Genomic DNA, 24,897 nt, shown 5'->3' with positions numbered 1-24,897 from the left:
TACCACGGAAGAAGACGCACAAGACAGAACAGTTTGGCGAGGCAAAAAGTCTTCTAGGCTTCAAATGGCGTGAGTGCCTGTTGTCCATATCACTCATAAAGTAACACAAAGTGTCTACCATTGGTCTCAGCAAACTTATTCTATGAACTTACACAAGACTTGCACAGTTATCACTTGAGTCATGGGTTTCCAAGGCTCAGTTCTCACCACCTGGCATGTATAGTTTGCATCCTCCTCCAGCGTTACCTGACGGATCTCTAGCGTACTATTCGGATGTAGGTAGAAGTTGTTAGTTTCCATGAAGCTGTCAGAGCGCGCCACTAGCTTGTCGTTTTTCCACCACTTGACAGACTTGATGTCTACGTTGCTGGCAATATGACATGGGAGAAGAACTTTCTCTCCTTGACGCGTCTTGACCAGGATGGAGGGTTTGACCTTGTCAATGTCACAGGAAGTCAAGGTCAGAGCTGAAATAGAACGAAAAATGCATTGCTGACTAAAGTTTCCAAAACTGTTGATGAAAATGAGACCTAGATAGTAAGTGACCTAGGGTTTAGACACGACTGTAAAATGTCTTTTCCAATGACCAACATCACTATGTTCAGATCAGATTACTGCAAGTTTTCAGGGTCTCCGGGGATCAATTTACACAGTAAGTGACTTAGGTTTAGACACAACTGTAAAATGTCTTTTCCAATGACCAACATCACTATGTTCAGATCAGATTACTGCAAGTTTTCAGGGTCTCCGGGGATCAATTTACATAGTTTTCAAAACTGTTGTTGATGACAATGAGACCTAGACAGTAAGTGACCTGGGTTCAGACACAACTGTAAAATGTCTTTTCCAATGACCAACATCACTATGTTCAGATCAGTTTACTGCAAGTTTTCAGGGTCTCCGGGGATCAATTTACATTTCTTTTTAATTCAATTGAAACGACACGAGAGTCGGAGTTAACGAAATAAATTACGAGTACAAAAGAATTCCCAATTGAATTCAATTATCATACCTTTGTAATCTATGTATGTATATGCATGAGTAATATGAGTATCCCTCCAGTCCAGGTTTTGATTTCTAGAAATATTTGCTTTAATTTAAGAGTTTAGTTCTCGATTAAGTAGATAGATATTTTCCTTCTCTCACAGACGAGATATAGAGCAGTAGGTGACTTGATGATGTATTTTGGTACAAAAAGCAGAACAAAAATAGGTACGCAAAAATCCGCAAAATCCAGAAGACAATATTACTATATTAGCTTCACCTCATATTGTATGGAATGAGCTACTCATTTTGGGACAAAGTCAGGTCTTTGGTTCTTGTTAGGAGCTATGTTTTCATAACTAATCACTTCATCATTTTTTTCCTTTCTTTATTGAATTATTGGTTCAAAGTAGAACTTTGAGTATTCATGACCGGTTCCTTTATATTCCAATTTTACGTAGGTAGGTAACTACTTATAGGGAGTGCATTAATAGGGGACACTTTTCCAAAGGTACGGAGGGTACCGCCAAAAATGTCTAGTAGAATGATAAAAGAATCGATTGGCCATCTAAAATTGCTTTAAAAAGTTACCTAGGAAGTACGCGTACCTATATCCTGTCTCCTGAAATGTATTCCAAGTCATAGCCTGATTCTAATCTGTCTTTAATAAACCTGATAGAAACTCTTGTTGATCCTAATTAATGAGCTTAAAGTTTAATTGATAAGAACTATAATTTAATTGATCGGAAGAACTTCACTCCCAAATTGGATATCCGAATATGGGGCACAGTATTACATCACTACTATCAAAATAATAAAACTTCACCCTAAAACAAAATCGTTTCGAATCTCAGTTCTGGTTTGTGACCAGTGTCACCTTTGGTGTTTCAATAAAAAGAGTCCTTTTAAACCAGCAGTAGGCAACTACCATTATTGTGGTCAAATTCTCAAACGATGTTATGATTGTAAAATTCCATAGTATATACCTCGACTGGTATTAAACCCTCCTGATTACTATTGGGCGAGCGTCTTGACCACTACACCACCAGGACAGATATAAAATTTGTGTCACCCAGTAACTTAATGGAACTCTGCACTTGCAGTTGAATATTGTGAACAATGTAGGGTAAAGTTTGATCAAGAACTATTTAGGCCGTTTCTAACTATTCTCTCCATTTGAATTGTTTTTGTTTTAGGAAACCAAATTCATAACCAAACCAAGTACAAAGCTACAAAGCACCTACTTACCTATAATATACCACCCAAGTATGTAGATAGCTACAACCTAATTATGTAATTATCTATGTACCTATCCACTAAGGTACCTACATAAAAATATTATGTATAAAGGGAAACAGATATGATGAGAATTCATATTTTCTTTTTACTTTACTCCGTTGAATATTAATTGGATTCAGCCACGTCTTGAATTGAATGAAATTATCATATCTTTATGATGTCATATTGGTCCATGTCCATTGTGATAGCTGAAATAGAAAACATCAGGCATAGAGAGTAAAGTAAGACAAGTATTGGAGATTGGATAGCAAGGATTATTTTGTACACCATATTGCGTCTTTAAAATAGTATAGAAGGCGTTTTATAATCATTACTATTCTACCATGTTTTATTTAGGTACCTAGGTAGGGTGTCTAGTCGTACCTTGGCCCCCGTTGTACCTTGGTCCCCTGGACTTTTCTGGTAACTGGCGCCACCTATCGGGTCCGATAGATAAGGTAGCAGGTTTTCATTAAACATAGATTTGGTTTTGGTTTTAGGTTCTACTGGTTTTGGTGGCACACCCAAAGCTTGTGCATTACCGTCACTTATACTTTGATTATTGTTGAGCAAAGTGTACCCAAGTATGAGTAATATACTGACTCTTTGAACAACCTCGGTGATGTACCTAGTGGTTAGCAGGGTGGACTTTGAATCTGGAGGTTGGTGCTTCGAGTCCAAGTCAAGTCATATAAAATTTAATTTAGGAACGACATTTTTTGCGACTGTGACAAGCATTTACACAGTTAAAAATGGGTAGTTACCTAATACCTACTTATGTGACTTCATTGTAATATTATAAGTTTTACAATAGTACCTAATATAAGATTTTGTGCTACCTGCTTTAGTAACAAAGTACGAGTAAAACTTTGAATATAGGTATTAGGTACTATAATAAATTATTATTCCTACATCCGAATAATTACAATATGTCACTAACAACTTTCTACATGGACTACGTCGTCACACATGATGAATATTGATGTTTAGTTTAGTAACTTACTAGGTATGTACATACCTATCTATATGTAGATTGTACCAAACCTACCTAACTTGGTTCAATAGCAAATTGTCTGCTTTATCTAGGTATCTGCAAGTTTCTCTGAGGAACAATAAGACTAAATTACTCATTAGAATAAATTAGGTAGGTAGGTATTGTGTCGTAGGATTACCTAAACTTAGGTATATACCCATAATACCTAGGTAAGTATTTTCTCTCTCAAAAAAAAAAAAAGAAAAAGAAAAAAAGCTTGATGAAATTCAATAGGTACTTACTGGAGAAGAAAATCACCAACATTTTGAACACAACTCGATCCATTGTGATTGCCGTATAAAACATTTCTTTAAACGTACCTATCTACCTATACAAGAAGATTAGGTCCGAATTGAATTTTACTGATAATAAAAGTATTGAAACATTTATTATTATTATTGTAGTAAGTAAATAAATAAAGAATGTTCAGTTTAATATTTTATTTGCATTATTGATAAATAGGTAGGTATAGGTAGGTAGGTATATTGCTAATTCACTTATAACTTGAGAAAGATAGTTAAAATGACGATATTTTTCACTTTTTTTAGGTAATTACTAATTATTCTAATTAATTATGTAATTAGATTGAATAGATTAGAAACAAGTTATGATTTAACAAAAATATAGGTAGGTACGTATTCAATTTCTTTACATCATTATCAAAAACAGTATTAGGTAGTTACCTATTTAAAATACTGCGTTACTATGAAGCTTACTTCATAGGTAACATCAAGTTTTAGTTTATTGACTTTTTATCACAAAATTTTGGTAGGTAGACACCTAGAATACAAAACCCTGTTGAATTCCGAACTAAAACCAAGCACAAGCAATTAACAAAACACTTCCCGTGTACAAAACAAATTATTCTGTATGTAGGTACACAACGCTTATCCGAAGATAAATTATGGTCTAGTCAGTGGATGTGTCTATTTTCTCACAAAAATAAAAGCAGTTAAATTCTTTCGAAAAAAAAGTTGTTGCTGTGCAAATAACTGTTCCTTCTCTTACTAATTTAGTAGAAATACCATTACCAACGTCATCGTTTTGATCTCACGTTGTTACCTGGTCGAATTTTATTTGTTTCAGGTTTCTGTTTGTCTGCTGAAGAGTTTCAATTCCTCAAACATCCAGAGGTACACAACAAAATCGCGGGAACCGTACTGAAATCCAACAGATTCTGCGAGATAATAAAACTGATCTGAATCTCTGATGTGTGATTCAGAATATTTACATTCAGAGTGTGTTAGGTACGATATTTCAGCTCAATTACCTGGACCCATAATGATGTACCACTCACTGCTAGCTACCGGAAATATCAGATAGGCTCGGACCTTGTTATTCGTAGGGTAGATCGACATCAGGACATTGGGAAGTACAACTGTGTGGCGACCAGCCCTGATGGAGAGTTGGAGACCAGTGGATCTGCAGTGCTATCAGTACATTGTAAGTAAAATATAACCTCTCTCTCTCTCTGTTCATATACAATAAGTAGTACGTCTAAACAAGACAAGACAATCTGGGCGAACAACTAAAGTTTGATCCAATATACACAACAAAATCGCGGGAACCGTACTGAAATCCAACAGATTCTGCGAGATAATAAAACTGATCTGAATCTCTGATGTGTTATAGGTACACAACAAAATCGCGGGAACCGTACTGAAATCCAACAGATTCTGCGAGATAATAAAACTGATCTGAATCTCTGATGTGTGATTCAGAATATTTAGGTACATTCAGAGTGTGTTAGGTACGATATTTCAGCTCAATGTCACTCACTAGTCTAGTTCTGAGTGATGTCACACAGGGGCTGTCAGCAAATACTGATGCTCAATTGACCCTTCAGTCACACTTAGAGATGGCTTCTAGTATGTTGCAGCACTAAAATGTAATGTTTTGTGGACAAGAAAAGAAACACACTAATTGAATCAATATTTAGGTACATTCAGAGTGTGTTAGGTACGATATTTCAGCTCAATGTCACTCACTAGTCTAGTTCTGAGTGATGTCACACAGAGGGGCTGTCAGCAAATACTGATGCTCAATTGACCCTTCAGTCACACTTACAGATGGCTTCTAGTATGTTGCAGCACTAAAATGTAATGTTTTGTGGACAAGAAAAGAAACACACTAATTGAATCAAAGAAACAGTGAGAGAGAGGGAGAGGGAGTTAGGGAAAGAGGAGGAGAGTAAGTACCTACTTGAGTGAAACAGTGAGAGAGAGGGAGTTAGGGAAAGAGGAGGAGAGTAAGTAGGTACCTACTTGAGAAATGTATGTAGGATTTTAGATTTTACTGATTCTACAGGCCTACTTGAGAAATGTATGTAGGATTTTAGATTTTACTGATTCTACAGGGTGGCCCATATCGAATATAGTCAACTAGTAAGTATATTGTAGACTGGTTTTCTAGTTTTTCATTTTGTCACGTGATTACAGTTGCGCAAATTCGTATAAATACCGGTAAATTAAATTTTGTTTATCATGTGATTTTTTTTTATTATTTTTAACGTTATTATTTGAAACTTTTTATTTAAATTTCTTTAAAAATATTGTGATGATATTTCACTATCGAAAGTTTTGATTTTTTTTTTTTTTTTTTTTTTTTTTTTCATTATATCGAATATAATCAACTAGTATACCTAACTAGTAGATCAACGGTATGAACGCGAATAAAATAAGACATTGAACTAAAACATACCTAACCAAACTTATAGTCAAAATATAAATAGTTACCATTGGATTCATAAACGTGAATATGGCGATTCGAATCCCAGCTGTGACTTGAGTCAGTGTAAGGATATTTGTAATACCTACAATACATATCAAGCTCGAACAAAATAATTATTAATTAGACTCATGTGGTCTGTGTCGTAGTAGGTATGTCCCTCATAAAATAGGAGAGACGGTGGGAGACAGACAGAACAGAAAGACGTATATCTATGGAAGCAGAAGAAAACCATCCTTTGAGAAAAAGGCGAATGTTGACAATGAAGAGAAAAAGAAATGTATGAGATAGACAGAGAGAGAGAGAGAAGAAGAAGAAGAAGGCAGGACTGATACATGCAAGGAATATATGACGAGATTGAACGTGTTTGAGATGGAGAAGAAGGAGAAAGATAAAAGGAGTAAAATATACGAGAAGAGAAAAAGTAATAGAAAGAGAAAGAAGACAGAGAGAAAGAGACAGATAAAGGTAGGTGCTGTAGAATACGTAACTACCTACATTTACATCAATACTAAAAGTTTTACTCTAACAAAGACAGAACATTTTCAATTTCAAAACTACCCCTAAGTTTGAGAGAAAAAAAAAAAAAAAAAATAGGGGAAACAGTAGGTATCTACCTCCCCTTTTAGGTGTCTTTTTCAACAGTAGGTATTAGGTAAGATCCTTACACAATTTACCTAATAGCAGAGATTTTAGACAATCGTCGAAATATTGGTCCACTAGGTACCTACCTGTATTTCGACATAAAGTTGTTTTATTCACCATTTACCAATTCATGAGGATGACAAGTAAGTAATTAGTTCTATCAAATCAGAAAATTGAACAAAATAGTAACCTGAAAATAAAATTGGAATTAAGAAGGTTTTACAATCTATCTACAATGTAGGTAGGTAGGTCCTACCTACATCCAAGTCTGCTTGGAACAATAACACTTCAGGTTCAGAAGCTTCCCGAAAATTATTTGTCATTAAACGCCTGCTTTTTTCGTTTTGTATTTTGAGTATGCAATAAGCCCAGCATTTCAAATGAGTTTCATTTTTCATTTCAAAATTTCAAATGGGTTTTCTTATTAAATTTATATTATTAAATTTGATTTCAGCTATGAAATTTGAAATAAACCTAATGGAGCAGTTGCAAATGGGTAAAAATTATAAATAAATGGTCGATTCCTATATGTAAAAAGTTGGGAAAAATCCAAATCTGAGGGCAAAACTCCGAAAAAAAAAAAAAAAAAAAACTGTAAAAGGTCGAAAATTCAATTTTTAACCGTTCTAATGAAAGAGTTCAAATATGTGTGACGTCAGACTTTACGCAGTTGTTTTTTTCGTCCGTTAGGTAGAGCCACTATGCAAGCGCGCTAGCGGAGGAGCAGAAAGAACTGCGCACAAACATATTAATGCGTTGCCTGATGCGAGGGAGCTTTGCTCGTGACATTTAAGTAGACGTCATCGCCTACAGGAGCGTATGCCGTGACGTCAAAGTTCACGATTTACCGGCATTTTTTTAATCGATTTATCTCGGGATCTAAAAGTCGTAGAAGAAAAAGAAAAATTCCGTTGGTCCTTTTCCTGCTCTATGACTTTGAAACATCACCCAAGGAAGCGCAACTGATCTATTATGTACATTTTTTCTATGAGAAATTATTATGTATTATTTTATTGTTCCTCTTAATTCAATTACCCAGACAATTGGAGATCCTGTGTTTGTCTCTTACTTTGTAGTCTGTAAGTCTGTTCATAACTGTATAAAGCTATGAGACATCAGTATTGTCATCATAAGGATCTATGATAGCGGTAACATGGTTTAGGTGATTCTAACATAGGTTGCACAATAGAATATGCTGAGAGATGTTAGAAGTAAAGTGATTTGAATCCTATAATGTTGATCTCTATTTTTTTTTTAAATCCGATACCTAGGTCACCAGGTAGGTAATCTAAGTAGATCCATTCCGAATGAAATCAATGATCTCCATACTCAGCATATTTCTCATGAAATGAATTGCCTGATCTAGGTGTCATAATCAATGATCACCTCATCAAAATTATTTTGAAATTCAGTACCTAAGCTTCTGTTCTTCTTCTTTACATCCAACATGAAATCTTTCAAATCCTTTATAGGTAGTTACCTACTATAATATTATTACTCGGTATAACTATAATTTACTTGCTATTACTTTTCACTTCATCATAGTGATCATTAATTTATTATTAAAGATACCTAAACAATATATATACACAGAGTTGCCACCTTGTCAAGATAGATGATATTAGATAAACTTGTCATATCAAGTTACATTAACACTAATACTTTGTTAACCCTTCTATCGCATTAACTATTTATACATAGATATACATAGACAACTACTTATACATACATAGATAGACTATTTTTATGTCTGAAAATTTTTTAGGAGGAGCTTCAAAATTGAACAGCAAACAGGTATTCTAGATTAGGAAGGGATATTATGACCTCCCTTACCTCCCTACTATGTTGTCATTTCATCCCGGAACACAAACAAAAATACCTACCTACGCTCTTTGAAATCAATTTCAGAAGGAATATACCTACATAAGCATACTGCATACAACTTATTTATTGGTTTGATTAATACCTACCTATCACCTACTTTATACTAAGGGTTAATTCATAGTAACACGCAAGATCCACAAAGCGTGGCGACTGTGGGAAACGTTAGAATGAGCCTGATGATTTATAATATTTACACCTTGGACCTATAAGGTAGCAGGTTTTCATTAAACATAGATTTGGTTTTGGTTTTAGGTTCTACTGGTTTTGGTGGCACACCCAAAGCTTGTGCATTACCGTCACTTATACTTTGATTATTGTTGAGCAAAGTGTACCTAAGTATGAGTAACATACTGACCCTTTGAACAACCTCGGTGTGATGTACCTAGTGGTTAGCACGGTGGACTTTGAATCTGGAGGTTGGTGCTTCGAGTCCAAGTCAAGTCATATAAAATTTAATTTAGGAACGACATGATTTTATTTAGCTATGTATATTTATCTACACGTATTTATTAATTTTATGCCTAAAGTAGGTAATAGGTATTTATTTACCTACCTAACTTTTCCTGGTATTTTGGAATTTTAAATTTCTTTTCTAGTACTGTGACTCATCAGTTCAAAGGAAATTTTCATGCTGCTTTCTAATAGGATACCTTTACTTACTAAAAGGCTGTATTGTTTTGTACAATGCTTATGGTACCTGAGATCAATCAATGTGATTTCTCAATTATTTAGCCTTAAGATACCATGTTTGTTACTATCTTACTTACAAACTTCATGTAAATTGACCCACCGGTTTTGGCCATGGGTCGATTTTTAGTAGTTTTTTGGTCATAGTTTGGAAACCACTGCGAGTTTCGGAAAATCCGTTCTTAGTGGGCCTATTCAAATCAAAAGGAAGCTATTCCGAAGTTTCATCAAAATCAGTCCAGCCGTTTCGGCTGTGCGTTGATTATGAACGATTTTTAGTAGTTTTTTGGTCATAGTTTTTAAACCACTGCGAGTTTCGAAAAATCCGTTCTTAGTGGGCCTATACAAATCAAAAGGAAGCTATTCTCGAAGTTTCATCAAAATCGGTCCAGCCGTTTCGGCTGTGCGTTGATTATGAATGAATGTATATGAATGAATGAATGAATGAATGAATGAATGAATGAATCAATGAGTCAGGGTTTACTCTTTTATCAATATAGATTAGATAGAAGCAAGCTACTGACAATGTAATGAAGTTACTCTGAGAGTAAAGACCGAATTTCAAGCAAAGTAAAATAATTATTCATTCACCCCCTCAGAATTAGTGCTGAGTTAACTTGGAAAAAAATTGTGTAATACTAACTTCTCTTTCTCTGAACTTGAGCAGATATTGAATGATGGCGGAATAAGTGTCAACCTGCCAGACAAGACGATATCCATCAGGACCAAGACGTCTTGAACTCTTCTGAAATACAGGAATGTTGGGAATACCAGAGAGTTGGATAAACTGTTGACTAGAACCCAGATTGTTGGAGGCCTGACACATGTAGTTGCCAAAGTCAGTGTCCTTGATATGACGCACGAGGAGGGAATGTTTTTCTGATGAGACGTGCATGTCAATGCGACCTCCTAGCGTGATAGCCGTACCGTCCCGGAACCATTCCACCTGGAGGAGAAACAAACAGGAACAGATATGAACTATAGCTATAATATACCTACATAGTACTATATTGATCATACATCTAGGATATGGTGTATAATTTGCTCTAACAGAACAGAATGATGTTCAATAGATTTACCGACTGCGCCAATGTTATATGTTAGATATGTTAGGAAGAGAGAACATTTTGGTTCAGAGCAAAACTCAAAAGAAGACTGAAAAGGGAAATCTCAAGAACGTCAAGGGAAAAACTCATACGAGGATGGGACTGGAATTCCCTCCTAATAGCATACCTTGGCAGGTGGATTGGCGTATACATTACAGATGATCTCGGCTCGCATATCAGGAGCTGTGATGCTATGCATGTGTGTCGAGTATAGGGTCATATACAGGGAGCAAAGGTTTGCAGCAACCTACCTACAATTCGTGAGGATGGGCGCTATGCATGTGTGTCGAGTATAGGGTCATATACAGGGAGCAAAGGTTTGCAGCAACCTACCTACAATTCGTGAGGGTGAGTGCACTCGGGCTTCTTTTTGCTCCTGAATGTAGGAATATACTAAAAATATTGTCCGGAAAGCCACTCATCGGATACTTGCCCCAAACCCTTCCCCCCCCCCCTCACTGAAATCCTGGATACCTATGGGCCTGTCGACAATATGTACCTACCTACTGACGGTCCCTGATGCTAGTTTCAAGGTCACTCTATCCAGATCCAGACTTTCCCGATTGTAGAGGAGCTCAATCTCTTTTTCCTGGAATCCAAGAATGTGTACAATAATCTTTAGTTAAATCTTGAATCGTACCCAAATCAGTGCAATACCTAGGGTTCAATTGAAGAAAGTACGTATTTTGCATTGACAGGTTGACACATAAACTATTGAATAAAGTTTTTATAGTCATTAAAAGCTTTTATCTAATTTGCAAGTAAATAATAGCAATCATAGCACATAGACGAAATTCGACCACAATACCTATGAAGCTATAAAGACTACATACCTCATGATACCATCTGATGGAAGGCTTGGGTACACCAGTCACTTGGCATGTAAGAGTTACAGCATTTTAGGTTAAATTCAGGTAGAGAGTCACGTAGGCATACAAAGTCTACAAAGGTCATTTTGACATGATAACTAGTTATCTAGAGATACATAAGTTTCCATGACTCAGAAGCCTAATAGGTGCTTATCCTTTGAGAATTCCAAGATCCATAAGAACAAAGCTTCCATGCAGTACCTAGATATGAAAATTGGTGGATGTGCCTGTTTTCTCCCTTTTAAGATTGTGTATGGGCCTATTCTCTTGCAGAGTCTTGTAGCTTGTACATTGGTATAGTAGCTAAAATATACGATTTATATATTTGGTGGATGTGCCTCTTTTCTCAATATGATAATTTTTAATAATTTCACACTAGATGGATACACACTAGCTGCATGTTTCACAAGACCTAAAATAGAACGCGGAGGATCTTGCATATTCTTGAAAGAAAATATAGATATTTATATTGGAAATGATATATCGTTATAGACTTATACTCGTAGCTTATAGGAAATCAAATTGGTTCAAAATGACTCAAATTCGTTCTATTCTATGTGTATTTCTGAACATTCGTGCGATATTATTGAAACAATTTTATCACATCATGACAGTTAGATATATCCTAATGGTGTTTGAATCCTATAATGTTGATCTCTATTTTTTTTTTAAATCCGATACCTAGGTCACCAGGTAGGTAATCTAAGTAGATCCATTCCGAATGAAATCAATGATCTCCATACTCAGCATATTTCTCATGAAATAATTCCCTGATCTAGGTGTCATAATCAATGATCACCTCATCAAAATTATTTTGAAATTCAGTACCTAAGCTTCTGTTCTTCTTCTTTACATCCAACATGCAACATGAAATCCTTCAAAACATGAAATCTTTAAAATCCTAATATATAGGTAGTTACTCGGTATAACTATAATTTACTTGCTATTACTTTTCACTTCATCATAGTGATCATTAATTTATTATTAAAGATAAACAATATACACAGAGTTGCCACCTTGTCAAGATAGATATTAGATAAACTTGTCATATCAAGTTACATTAACACTAATACTTTGTTAACCCTTCTATCGCATTAACTACTTATACATAGATATACATAGATATACATAGACAACTACTTATACATAGATATAGACTATTTTTATGTCTGAAATTTTTTTAGGAGGAGTTTAAAAATTGAACAGCAAACAGGTATTCTAGATTAGGAAGGGATATATGACCTCCCTTACCTCTCTGCTATGTTGTCATTTCAACCCGGAACACAAACAAAATTTGTAGATACCGAAAATTTTAAACTCCTTAGACTTAAGCCAAGATATATTAAACATTGTAAACTATAAAATATTGAAAGAATCTCTGTTAAAATTTTTAAATCAAATAAGCATTGAATGACTCAATTTTCTTGTATTCCATTTTTTATTCATTTATTACTTTCTATTTTTATTTATATAGTTAAGTAAAAAGTAAACTAGGTATCTGTTGTAATAATATCCTTCTTAGAAGCATTGTGTCTTAGGAAGGATCCTCTTTTATTTGTATTTACTTGTTATTGTCAAATAAAGAAAAGAAAACATTAAACAAACCTATCCTCTTTAAAATCAATTTCAGAAGGAATACATATACCTACATAAGCATACAACTTATTGATTGGTTTGATTAATACCTACCTATCACCTACTTTATACGAAGGGTTAATTCATAGTAACACGCAAGATCCACAAAGCGTGGCGACTGTGGGAAACGTTAGAATGAGCCTGATGATTATAATATTTACACCTTGGACCTATAAGGTAGCAGGTTTTCATTAAATATAGATTTGGTTTTAGGTTCTACTGGTTTTGGTGGCACACCCAAAGCTTGTGCATTACCGTCACTTATACTTTGATTATTGTTCAGCAAAGTGTACCTAAGTATGAGTAACATACTGACTCTTTGAACAACTTCGGTGATGTACCTATATAGTGGTTAGCACGGTGGACTTTGAATCTGGAGGTTGGTGCTTCGAGTCCAAGTCAAGTCATATAAAATTTAATTTAGGAACGCCATGTTTTGCGACTGTGACAAGCATTCACACAGTTAAAAATGGGTAGGTACCTACCTAATACTTATGAGCTTATGTGACTTAATTGTACTTAATATAAGTTTTACAATAGTATACCTATAAGATTTTGTGCTACCTGCTTCAGTAACAAAGTATACGAGTAAAACTTTGAATACAGGGTGGTTCGTGATTTGCGAACCACGCTTATATCTCAGAAACGGCTAGGAATTAAGGAATGAAATAAACGGCACCATGTAGATGAAATTTTGATGATTAAAATGGCTTTTTTAAAATTTGCAATTTCTTTTGCAAAACGGCCCATTTTTTTGCCAAATATAGGTCACTTTTATGGGAACCCCCATTTTTTATTTAATTTTTAATCTTAGACTAGGTATTTCATCTTACACAGCTTTTTTTAGAGGTTTGATAGAGGGAACTGTAACATCTGAGGTCTTATCGTCCCGAAAATTATGTACCTTTGTGTACATATTTCAATAATAACCTCACATTGGGTATTGCCGCCACTGTTTGCTACTAGATTAAAGTACCTAGCTACTTAATTATTCTCCTCACGAGGCTGAGTGCACCACAAACTCCAACCTCACAGACGAAAAAAAAACGTCGACCACCACCAGGAATCGAACCCGGGACCTCCAGCGTGCAAGCCTGATGGTGTGTTAATCAAAAACTTGATATATATGAACGATACTGTATGTGGTGAACTTGAAATTCAATTTCAAAGTCATTTTCAAAATAAAATTAATACAATAATAATAAATACCTACCTACTTACCTACATAGCGACAGCATCACCCTTGCCAAATATTAATGGGCAGTTTGTGAAAATCTGCTCTGTTCACCTCACAACTGTGTTTGCGTAGTTCTCATAATAATATCATGAATAAGATGATGACATGAAATCAGGAATAAGGTAGATATTTTGCGGACGACTACACCCTTGGCTCAGTAAATTGTAGAACTCATTAAGAAAAAGGTTTTACAGGGTCTCCATAAGCCTGGATAAATCTCAAAATTAAAACAATGATTTGCCAGCTTATAGCTTCGTTGGTGGCGCGTCTGCCATGTAAGCGCTGGGCCGTAAGTTCGAATCCGGCCCGGGGCCGATTTTGTCCTGAACGGATAATGTTCGTTCTGAAAATGGCTGTAAGACCTTTGCAGTTACAGTTCCCTCATCAAACCTCTTGAAAAAAAAAAATGTTTTAGGTGATTAACATGTTTGTAAATTTCATGAAAATTTGGCACACCCTTTGGGAGCCCCTCTTTATAAATTATACCTATTATTACTATACAATGTTTCGTCATATACTTAGCTCTCAAACAATGTGTCCGATTCAGATGAAATTTGGCAAACGAGACCCGCGGAGGTCTTTTTGACCTTTATCGGACAATTGTAAGTTCTATTCCGGCCCGGGGCCGATTTTGTCCTGAACGGATAATGTTCGTTCTAAAAATGGCTGTAAGACCTTTGCAGTTACAGTTCCCTCATCAAACCTCTTGAAAAAAAAAAGAAAAAAAAATGTTTTAGGTGATTAACATGTTTGTAAATTTCATGAAAATTTGGCACACCCTTTTGGGAGCCCCTCTTTATAAATTATACCTATTATTACTATACAATGTTTCGTCATATATTATACTTAGCTCTCAAACAATGTGTCCGATTCAGATGAAATTTGGCAAACGAGACCCGCGGAGGTCTTTTTGACCTTTATCGGACAATGAGGACCGGAGGACCCTGTAGGGGGTTTTTCTGAACAAAAGTTCTACACTTCATGAAAAACTTGATTAAAATTTAATAACGTAGCCAGTTATCTTATCCGCATCCTTATAATTCGACCAGGTACCGAGTGTAAATAAAATCAAAGTCAGAGATCATGCAGTTTCCATGGTGAACCACTTTAGGTTAGAGAAGGTGGAAATCGTGAAGTTCTACACTAACTTCATTAAAATTTAATAACGTAGCTAGTTATCTTATCCGCATCCTTATGATTCGACCAGGTACCGAGTGTAAATAAAATCAAAGTCAGAGATCATGCAGTTTCCATGGCGAACCACTTTAGGTTAGAAGGTGGAAATCGTGCTCTAAGCTAAAACTCAGAAACCGCGGCACAGCGTTCATAAAATAGAATTTTCTCTTCATTTTGTAAAAGGAGAAAAATATCTCTCGACTTCTTGCTAACCATCTCAGTCGTGGTAGTGGGTAGAAGTTCAATATTCAACATCCAAGGAGTCATCATCATCATCATCATTATTGAGGCGGCTTAAAATATCATCGGGATGAAAATATGTCGGCTGAGTGCCAGAAACTCAGAGTTCGGTGTTGCTAGGAACCTATAAATGGAAGCCAGAAAGCGAAATGAGAGAGAAGTAAAGTTTGAAAAAGGAATGGAGGAAGAGTTGGAGGGTTACAAACAAACAGTTACAAAATAAATACGGAGAAGGAGGGTGGTGGTGTGTTTCAGCTTTGGAGAGAATTTCCGTCCCGAAAAAATGTCTCACTGTTAAGGGAACAAGCGAGAACATAATAATTTTACTATCATTTCAGAACTTCATCAAAGAGATTTTGAATCCAAAAGAAACCTCTGCTCGACGACGGACAAAAATAGTAGAAACCAACAACAGTAAGTTGTTGGACAACTTATTTCGTACATTCCGTAGTACAGTGTTTCTTAATTGGTGTTCCGCAGAACCTAGGGGTTCCGCGCTTCCGCGAGCTGATGGCAAGGGTTCCGCGAGATATTTTGGAAAAATCATACACTAGATAAAATGCAGTTTCAAAACGACAATCTTAGATTTCTGCTCAACGACGGACAAAAATAGTAGAAACCAACAACAGTAAGTTGTTGGACAGCTTATTTCGTACATTCCGTAGTAGATGTGTTAGGTATGCAGGTATGCCTAATTAGATGTTGTATGACGCGACGCGATGTTCGTCGTGCCATGGTGGTAGGACGTAGGACCAACTCAAGAGAATCAGAAAGTAACATTACCTACTATCATTTGCAATTTGCAATGAAACTGAAAATTTTGTTGACTTTCAGAATCGAACTCAGCATAATATTATCTATGTACACATCATATACTCTATGTACATATATGTGCATAATGTTTTATACCTATATGTACAATGTGTTATATGCTATAATATACCTACATAGTACTATATTGATCATACATCTAGGATATGGTGTATAATTTGCTCTAACAGAACAGAATGATGTTCAATAGATTTGCGAATATATTGGGAAATCTCAAGAACGTCACGTATAATATACCTACATAGTACTATATTGATCATATATCTAGGATATGGTGTATAATTTGCTCTAACAGAACAGAATGATGTTCAATAGATTTGCGAATATATTGGGAAATCTCAAGAACGTCAGTATAGTATACCTACATAGTCCTATATTGATCATGTATCTAGGATTTGCTCTAACAGAACAGCATGATGTTCAATAGATTTGCGAATATATTGGGAAATCTCAAGAACGTCAAGGGAAAAACTCATACGAGGATGAGACTGGAATTCCCTCCTAATAGCATACCTTGGCAGGTGGATTGGCGTATACATTACAGATGATCTCGGCTCGCATATCAGGAGCTGTGTGGATCCATTGCTTCTCTACGGACACTTCTGGTGGATAGATGACATTGACGATGAAGTTCTTACTAGTGGACTCGCCAATATTATTGGAGGCGATACATTGATAGAGACCGGCTAGTTTCAAGGTCACTCTATCCAGATCCAGACTTTCCCGATTGTAGAGGAGCTCAATCTCTTTTTCCTGGAATCCAAGAATGTGTACAATAATCTTTAGTTAAATCTTGAATCGTACCCAAATCAGTGCAATAGGGTTCAATTGAAGAAAGTACGCATTTTGCGTTGACACATAAACCATTGAATAAAGTTTTTATAGTCATTAAAAGCTTTTATCTAATTTGCAAGTAAATAATAGCAATCATAGCACATAGACGAAATTCGACCTTATTATTCCTACATCCGAATAATTACAATATGTCACTAACAACTTTCTACATGTACCTAGGTACTAAGTCGTCACACATGATGAATATTGATGTTTAGTTTAGTAACTTACTATGTAGGTACATACCTATATCTATGTAGATTGTACCTATACACCTATATATTATAGGTAGGTACCTAACTTGGTTCAATAGCTAATTGTCTGCTTTAACTATCTGCAAGTTTCTCTGAGGAACAATAAGACTAAATTATACTCATTAGAATAAATTAGGTAGGTATATACCTGTATACCTATAATACCTAGGTAAGTACATTATTAACTCAAAAAAGAGAGAAAAAAAGAAAAGAAGCTTGATGAAGTTCAATAGGTACTTACTGGAGAAGAAAATCACCAACATTTTGAACACAACTCGATCCATTGCGATTACCGTACAAAACATTTCTTCAAACGTAGGTATACCTATACCTATACAAGAAGATTAGGTCCGATATGAATTTTACTGTTAATATAAGTACCTATTGAAACATTTATTATTATTGTAGTAAGTAAATAAATAAAGAATGTTTAGTTTAATATTTTTATATGCATTATTGATAAATAGGTAGGTAGGTAGGTATATTGCAAATTCACTTATAACTTGAGAAAGATAAGTTAAAATGACGATATTTTTCACTTTTTTTAGGTAATTACAAAATATTCTAATTAATTACGTAATTGGATCGATTAGATTAAAAACAAGTTATGATTTAACAAAAATATAGGTACGTACGTATTCAATTTCTTTACATCATTATCAAAAACAGTATTAGGTAGTTACCTATTTAAAATACTGCGTTACTATTAAGCTTACTTCATAGGTAACATCAAGTTTTAGTTTATTGACTTTTTATCACAAAATTTTGGTAGGTAGACACCTAGAATACAAAACCCTTTTCAGGTTAAATTCAGGTAGAGAGTCACGTAGGCATACAAAGTCTACAAAGGTCATTTTGATATGATAACATAGTTTTCCATGACTCAGAAGCCTAGGTACCTACCTACCTATAGGTGCTTATCCTTTGAGAATTCCGAGATCCATAAAGAACAAAGCTTCCATGCAGTAGATATGTAAATTGGTGGATGTGTCTGTTTTCTCCCTTTTATGATTGTCTATTCTCTTGTAGCTTGTACATTGGTAGTACCTAGCTAAAATATACGATTTATGTATATTGGTGGATGTGCCTCTTTTCTTATTCTCTTGTAGCTTGTACATTGGTAGTACCTAGCTAAAATATACGATTTATATATTGGTGGATGTGCCTCTTTTCTCAATATGATAATTTTTAAATGTGCTTATTCTTTCACTATGAAAATGGGTGGATGTGCCTATCTTCCCATCATGATTTTTTTTAAATACTTAAGTATGTGCTTATTATCTGATTGTGATAATTAGGTAAGTGGATGTGTTAACATTTTTCCGATTACCTACTTTATGAAAGATGATAGATATGCCTATATTCCAATTATTAAGGAAATTTTAACGTTTTATTAAAGGGGCATACCTAAAGGGTTAAAACTTTTTCAAAGGTATAATTAAACTTGTATAGTAATGATCATGACCTTTTTTTTCTATACGTACGTAGGTACCTCATATTCGTACGTGGGTGAAGGCTAGAGAAGTATACATGCTCTCATCTCATTCATTAGGCAACTTTGAGAGATGGGGGGTGAGATTAGAATACAAAAGACTGAAGCTAGGTAATGGGGAGGTAGAGGAGCTGCAGACTACCTTACATTACAATATACTCTCTCCCCATGTTTTCTCTATTGTTGATAGGAGAATAGGAAAATACTTACTTAACTTCCAGACTATTCAACTTACCATCAGGTATTGTGTATTGTTACTCGGTAGGAAATCTTCATTCTTCATACCAGGAGGAACGAGAGGAAATCACAGCAAGGTCAGCAAGTATTGACTCTCGTCTGGCATCCTTTAGTTTTCAAATCTTTTGACGAAAAGGTTTCTAAGTTCTAACCATCCCAAATTTTCATTTTCCCTTTTTTACGTTTTTACGATTGTAATATTTTTTGTTCCCTAGAGAATATAAAAACCAAAGAACTAGTTGAATTTTTCATCAAAATAACAAAATATGAAAGCCTCTTCTATTCGGAATTTTATTATCAGGGTCCTCGGGAAGTGATGGAGCAAAACTTTGTTATTCTTATAAACACATAGAACTATAAAAAACGAATTTCAAACTTTGGTTAGCATTCCCCCAGAAAGATATAAAGAAAATCTACAACAAATATCAAAAAATATACCGGGGGGATCCGAGAGAAAGATATTTATAGAGTTTTCATTATTAATTTAACTCCTAGAAGTGAAAATAATTAGAAGCAGATTATTACAGCTTTACTGACTCAAAATACTGAACGACCCTCCTTAACGTTAAATAAAGAGAATGAGAGCTTTCCCAAGAACCAAGTCAATATGTGATCTAATCATAATCAGCATAAGTTCTTACTTTTTTTTCTAGATGGATGTCATTTGTTTTTGTAAATTGTTCCTATTGGGGGCGTTATCTATGTTTCTGTATTTTTGATAGAACCATAAAATCAGTTACAAATATCCTATACACATACACATCTCCAATCCCAGGAGACCGCTAAAACTACTGGACATAAAAATTTCAGATTGCTATCTACAGTAATATCTACTTATTACAAAACCTCTAATTACCTAGGTTACCCCCTTGGGCTGTGGTCCAGAATAACCAGATTTTGATAAAATCCTTAATAACCCATGTATGTACCTACAGTCATTTATCTCACCTGCACCCTCAGTGGCAAACACATAGGCCTTGGAAGGCCGACTCCATCCGAATCTATTCTTAGCGAGTACGGATGCCTCATACTGGGTGAATAGTTGAAGGCCGGTGATATTATAGGACTGTGTGTAGATAGGACCTGCTAGTGATCCGTCTGACGGTATGACAATGTTACGCCATGGGGTAAGTTCCTGTGGAAAATGGGATTAGATAAAACTCCAAGTTGGTAAGTTAAAACATTCAGGAAATATGTATAATATTGGTAGGATACCTATATTATGGAGTGCTTTTATAAGTTATTAGATAGAAGCAAGCTACTGACAATGTAATGAAGTTACTCTGAGAGTAAAGACCGAATTTCAAGCAAAGTAAAATAATTATTCATTCACCCCCTCAGAATTAGTGCTGAGTTACCTAACTTGGAAAAAAATTGTGTAATACTAACCTCTCTTTCTCTGAACTTGAGCAGATATTGAATGATGCCGGAATAAGTGTCAACCTGCCAGACCAGACGATATCCATCAGGACCAAGACGTCTTGAACTCTTCTGAAATACAGGAATGTTGGGAATACCAGAGAGTTGGATAAACTGTTGACTAGAACCCAGATTGTTGGAGGCCTGACACATGTAGTTGCCAAAGTCAGTGTCCTTGATATGACGTACGAGGAGGGAATGTTTTTCTGATGAGACGTGCATGTCAATGCGACCTCCTAGCGTGATAGCCGTACCGTCCCGGAACCATTCCACCTGGAGGAGAAACAAACAGGAACAGATATGAACTATAGGTATAGTATACCTACATAGTCCTATATTGATCATGTATCTAGGATTTGCTCTAACAGAACAGCATGATGTTCAATAGATTTGCGAATATATTGGGAAATCTCAAGAACGTCAAGGGAAAAACTCATACGAGGATGAGACTGGAATTCCCTCCTAATAGCATACCTTGGCAGGTGGATTGGCGTATACATTACAGATGATCTCGGCTCGCATATCAGGAGCTGTGTGGATCCATTGCTTCTCTACGGACACTTCTGGTGGATAGATGACATTAACGATGAAGTTCTTACTAGTGGACTCGCCAATATTATTGGAGGCGATACATTGATAGAGACCTGCTAGTTTCAAGGTCACTCTATCCAGATCCAGACTTTCCCGATTGTAGAGGAGCTCAATCTCTTTTTCCTGGAATCCAAGAATGTGTACAATAATCTTTAGTTTAATCTTGAATCGTACCCAAATCAGTGCAATAGGGTTCAATTGAAGAAAGTACGTATTTTGCGTTGACAGGTTGACACATAAACCAATGAATAAAGTTTTTATAATCATTAAAAGCTTTTATCTAATTTGCAAGTAAATAATAGCAATCATAGCACATAGACAAAATTCGACCACAATAACTATGAAGCTATAAAGACTACATACCTCATGATACCATCTGATGGAAGGCTTGGGTACACCAGTCACTTGGCATGTAAGAGTTACAGCTTTTCCTTTCTCTTTGTAATACTTACATATCAAGCTCGAACAAAATAATTATTAATTAGACTCATGTGGTCTGTGTCGTAGTAGGTATGTCCCTCATAAAATAGGAGAGACCCAATACTTCCCATTTAGGTGCCGGGTCAACACGTGACCACCAGAAAGTAACCCGTTGAAATATTTGCAATCAAAATAGGTATGAGTGCGTGGAACTAAAAGTTAGAAGAGAGATCAAAGATCAAGTTTGTATTGAGAAAGGACAATATTATGTTCCGTTAGTGATTCAATTCAACAGATTTACCTGTGCTTGACAGTTTTACCAATGAAAGATTAATGCAGTCGTGAATGGAACAACATGGATCATTGATGCTTCAAGTTTCTATTGCAGATCCATTACCTACAACTGATCTACACCAAAACTCACCATCGAGTCTGTGAGTGCCTCTTGTCCATATCACTCATGGTATGAGTGCAAATTTTTTGTCCATGCGTGGGACGAATTAGAAACCCAGGCTACCATATTGTATGTGTGACCACCCTGTCTAGATATAAGAAATAGGGGAGCTGTAGATATTATATCAAACACTCACAAGGTTCTATATTCTATAGTTTGATGAAATAATATATAGCCTGGTGTACCTACTCATAACACAATACAAAAGTTTTAATTAATAAAATTAACTGAAATCAATTGAGTTATCAGGTCCAGAATTAAACAGGATCCAGTAGAACCGACAGCCCTTCTCTCACAGACGAGATATACCTAGAGCAGTAGGTGACTTGATGATGTATTTTGGTACAAAAAGCAGAACAAAAATAGGTACGCAAAAATCCGCAAAATCCAGAAGACAATAATTACTATTAGCTTTACCTCATATTGTATGGAAATGAGCTACTCATTTTGGGACAAAGTCAGGTCTTCGGTTCTTGTTAGGAGCTATGTTTTCATAACTAATCACTTCATCATGTTTTTCCTTTATTTATTGAATTATTGGTTCAAAGTAGAACTTTGAGTATTCATGACCTGTTCCTTTATATTCCAATTTTACGTAGGTAACTACTTAAAGGGAGTGCATAATAGGGGACACTTTTCCAAAGGTACGGAGGGTACCGCCAAAAGTGTCTAGTAGATAAAAGAATCGGTTGGCCATCTAAAATTGCTTTAAAAAGTTACCTAGGAAGTACGAGTACCTATATCCTGTCTCCTGAAATGTATTCCAAGTCATAGCCTGATTCTAATCTGTCTTTAATAAACCTGATAGAAACTCTTGTTGATCCTAATTAATGAGCTTAAAGTTTAATTGATAAGAACTACCTATAATTTAATTGATCGAAAGAACTTCACTCCCAAATTGGATATCCGAATATGGGGCACAGGATTACATCACTACTATCAAAATAATAAAACTTCACCCTAAAACAAAATCGTTTCGAATCTGAGTTCTGGTTTGTGACCAGTGTCACCTTTGGTGTTTCAATAAAAAGAGTCCTTTTAACCCAGCAGTAGGCAACTACCATTATTGTGGTCAAATTCTCAAACAATGTTATGATTGTAAAATTCCATAGTACCTCGACTGGTATTAAACCCTCCTGATTACTATTGGGCGAGCGTCTTGACCACTAAGAGTGAAAGTTTCTACCACACTACCTAGTCATCTGCAGGCAGACAACTTGACGACTCAAAAGATTTAAATTCAACTCTTCTACTGGATTATTTGATTGCTCTGCTCTGAATTTGGAATAAAAAATTGTTCTTGATTTTCTAAGTTTGGCAATAATGTTCGCGTTCTTTCTCAGAGGAAGCTTCTATCAATTTTCTCCTCAATATGCCAGATTGCTAGAAGATAGACAAGTGTTCCTCTGTTTTCACAACTTTTGAGGAAGCTAGTGTGTCATCGGAATTATGACAGAAATTATAATGATTGAAGATTATTATTTTTATCATCATTGAAGATTTTATAATTATTTTCCTCATAAGTCCCGACATCTCATAATTCACAAGGTGTTTCCAAATGGTATGAAACACTCACTCGCCTTCATCATCAACATCAAAGAATTTGAAAAGGCTAAACCATCTCACATAAAGAAAGCAGGACTGACAAATCCTTCTACTGTACTCGTCAACATCAACTGTCATGTAGGTATCAATCATCACTCTAGGTATTGTTTATATTTCACTGGAAATACTTCCAAATCTCACTCTACCCGTCAGAAACATATCAACACATGTTCCATACACTTATAGTTTTACAGGCACATACATTTATTATTTCATGTACTTACATTAAACACAAAGAGATTCTTAAAAGAGAACGTATCCTATGAAAATGTGAAAGATTAACTTGATGTTCATTTTGTAGCTGTAGACACCTCCTCATACTTGACAGGAGAATATTTCTGCTTTTCATCTACATAAAATTTCCTTTGACATTTTTTTAGTTATTATTATTAATCTGTTTCTCAGTTCCTCATTATCTGTTTCTCAGTTCGAGTTAATCCTGCTCGTTAATTCTTCCTCCAATTCTCCATCTTGACATACACTGGATCCCAGGTATTTAAACTTCTTCACTTTTTCCATATACACATTTCCCAGTTTCACTCCCACTTCTTCTATGTCATCAACTTCTTCCTCATCACTCTCTTCACGTTCTTCATTTTCCCTTTTCTCCGTCAGGTGTAGGTGTAAGGTCTTACTCACATTGATTTTCGGTCCTCTCTCTTCCAGCTTACTCCTCCAGATGTTCACTTTGTCCTCAATTCTCTCCTTGTCTCTATCAAACAACACAATGTCATCGGCAAACATCATCGACCAGGGTGCTTCTTCACGTGTTTCCTCTGTAACAGAGTCCAGCACCAGGTCAAAGAGATACGGGCTAAGAACTGATCTCTGATGTAAGCCGACTTTCACCTCCAAATCCAAACTCTCACTCGTTCCAACACAGCTCCTTACTTTTGTCCTTCCTTCCTCATACATATCTTGAACTATCTTCACATACTTTTCCGGTACATTCTTCTTTCTCAAACATCTCCACAAACCATTTTACAGGCTCCAAATGGGCAGAAATCGAGACGATTCCCCGGGACAAAGTTGTTGTTAAAGATTCGGACGCTATGTTGGACTGCCAGTACAAGAACTATGATGTATTGGAGTGGTATTACCAGGACAATGGACCTATCACTAATTCTACCAGGTAAGAATCATGATCATGAAGAAAACAAATCAACATCAAAGAATTTGAAAAGGCTAAACCATCTCACATAAAGAAAGCAGGACTGACAAATCCTTCTACTGTACTCGTCAACATCATCTGTCATGTA

The 24,897-nt window shown here is 35.6% G+C and overlaps 2 protein-coding genes across 2 annotated transcripts in view; one reads left to right on the top strand and one right to left on the bottom strand.

Moving 5' to 3' along the window:
• Window positions 1-104: 104 nt before the first annotated feature.
• On the bottom strand, window positions 105-3,760 carry LOC103508162. The gene is made up of 2 exons (XM_008472693.2): window positions 3,538-3,760; window positions 105-467 (listed from the first exon to the last, which is right to left on the bottom strand). Exons 1-2 carry the CDS (start codon window positions 3,599-3,601, stop codon window positions 136-138), a joined length of 396 nt encoding a protein of 131 aa, XP_008470915.1. The 5' UTR covers window positions 3,602-3,760; the 3' UTR covers window positions 105-135.
• A 439-nt stretch (window positions 3,761-4,199) lies between these two features.
• Window positions 4,200-24,897, top strand: part of LOC108252260 (inactive tyrosine-protein kinase 7-like) — a 33,588-nt gene continuing 12,890 nt past the window's right edge. The window contains exons 1-8 of the mRNA XM_026822835.1: window positions 4,200-4,207; window positions 4,557-4,738; window positions 16,877-17,017; window positions 21,074-21,214; window positions 21,546-21,571; window positions 23,582-23,716; window positions 24,305-24,416; window positions 24,626-24,770. Of these exons, the coding sequence (XP_026678636.1) occupies window positions 4,200-4,207; window positions 4,557-4,738; window positions 16,877-17,017; window positions 21,074-21,214; window positions 21,546-21,571; window positions 23,582-23,716; window positions 24,305-24,416; window positions 24,626-24,770 (890 nt within the window). The remainder of the gene's footprint in view (window positions 4,208-4,556; window positions 4,739-16,876; window positions 17,018-21,073; window positions 21,215-21,545; window positions 21,572-23,581; window positions 23,717-24,304; window positions 24,417-24,625; window positions 24,771-24,897) is intronic.

Source organism: Diaphorina citri, unplaced genomic scaffold, assembly GCF_000475195.1.
Source record: "Diaphorina citri unplaced genomic scaffold, Diaci psyllid genome assembly version 1.1 scaffold374, whole genome shotgun sequence".
NCBI classification, from domain to species: domain Eukaryota; kingdom Metazoa; phylum Arthropoda; class Insecta; order Hemiptera; family Psyllidae; genus Diaphorina; species Diaphorina citri.
The sequence above is the reverse complement of the archived record's forward strand: the minus strand, read 5'-3'. Positions and strand labels throughout refer to the sequence as shown.

Coding starts and splice junctions, on each gene's coding strand:
- LOC103508162 (XM_008472693.2), bottom strand. CDS start 3,601: ATGTTTTATACGGCAATCACAATGGATCGAGTTGTGTTCAAAATGTTG. Junction 468..3,537: donor GTTGGTGATTTTCTTCTCCA/GTAAGTACCTAT, acceptor GTTCTATTTCAG/CTCTGACCTTGACTTCCTGT.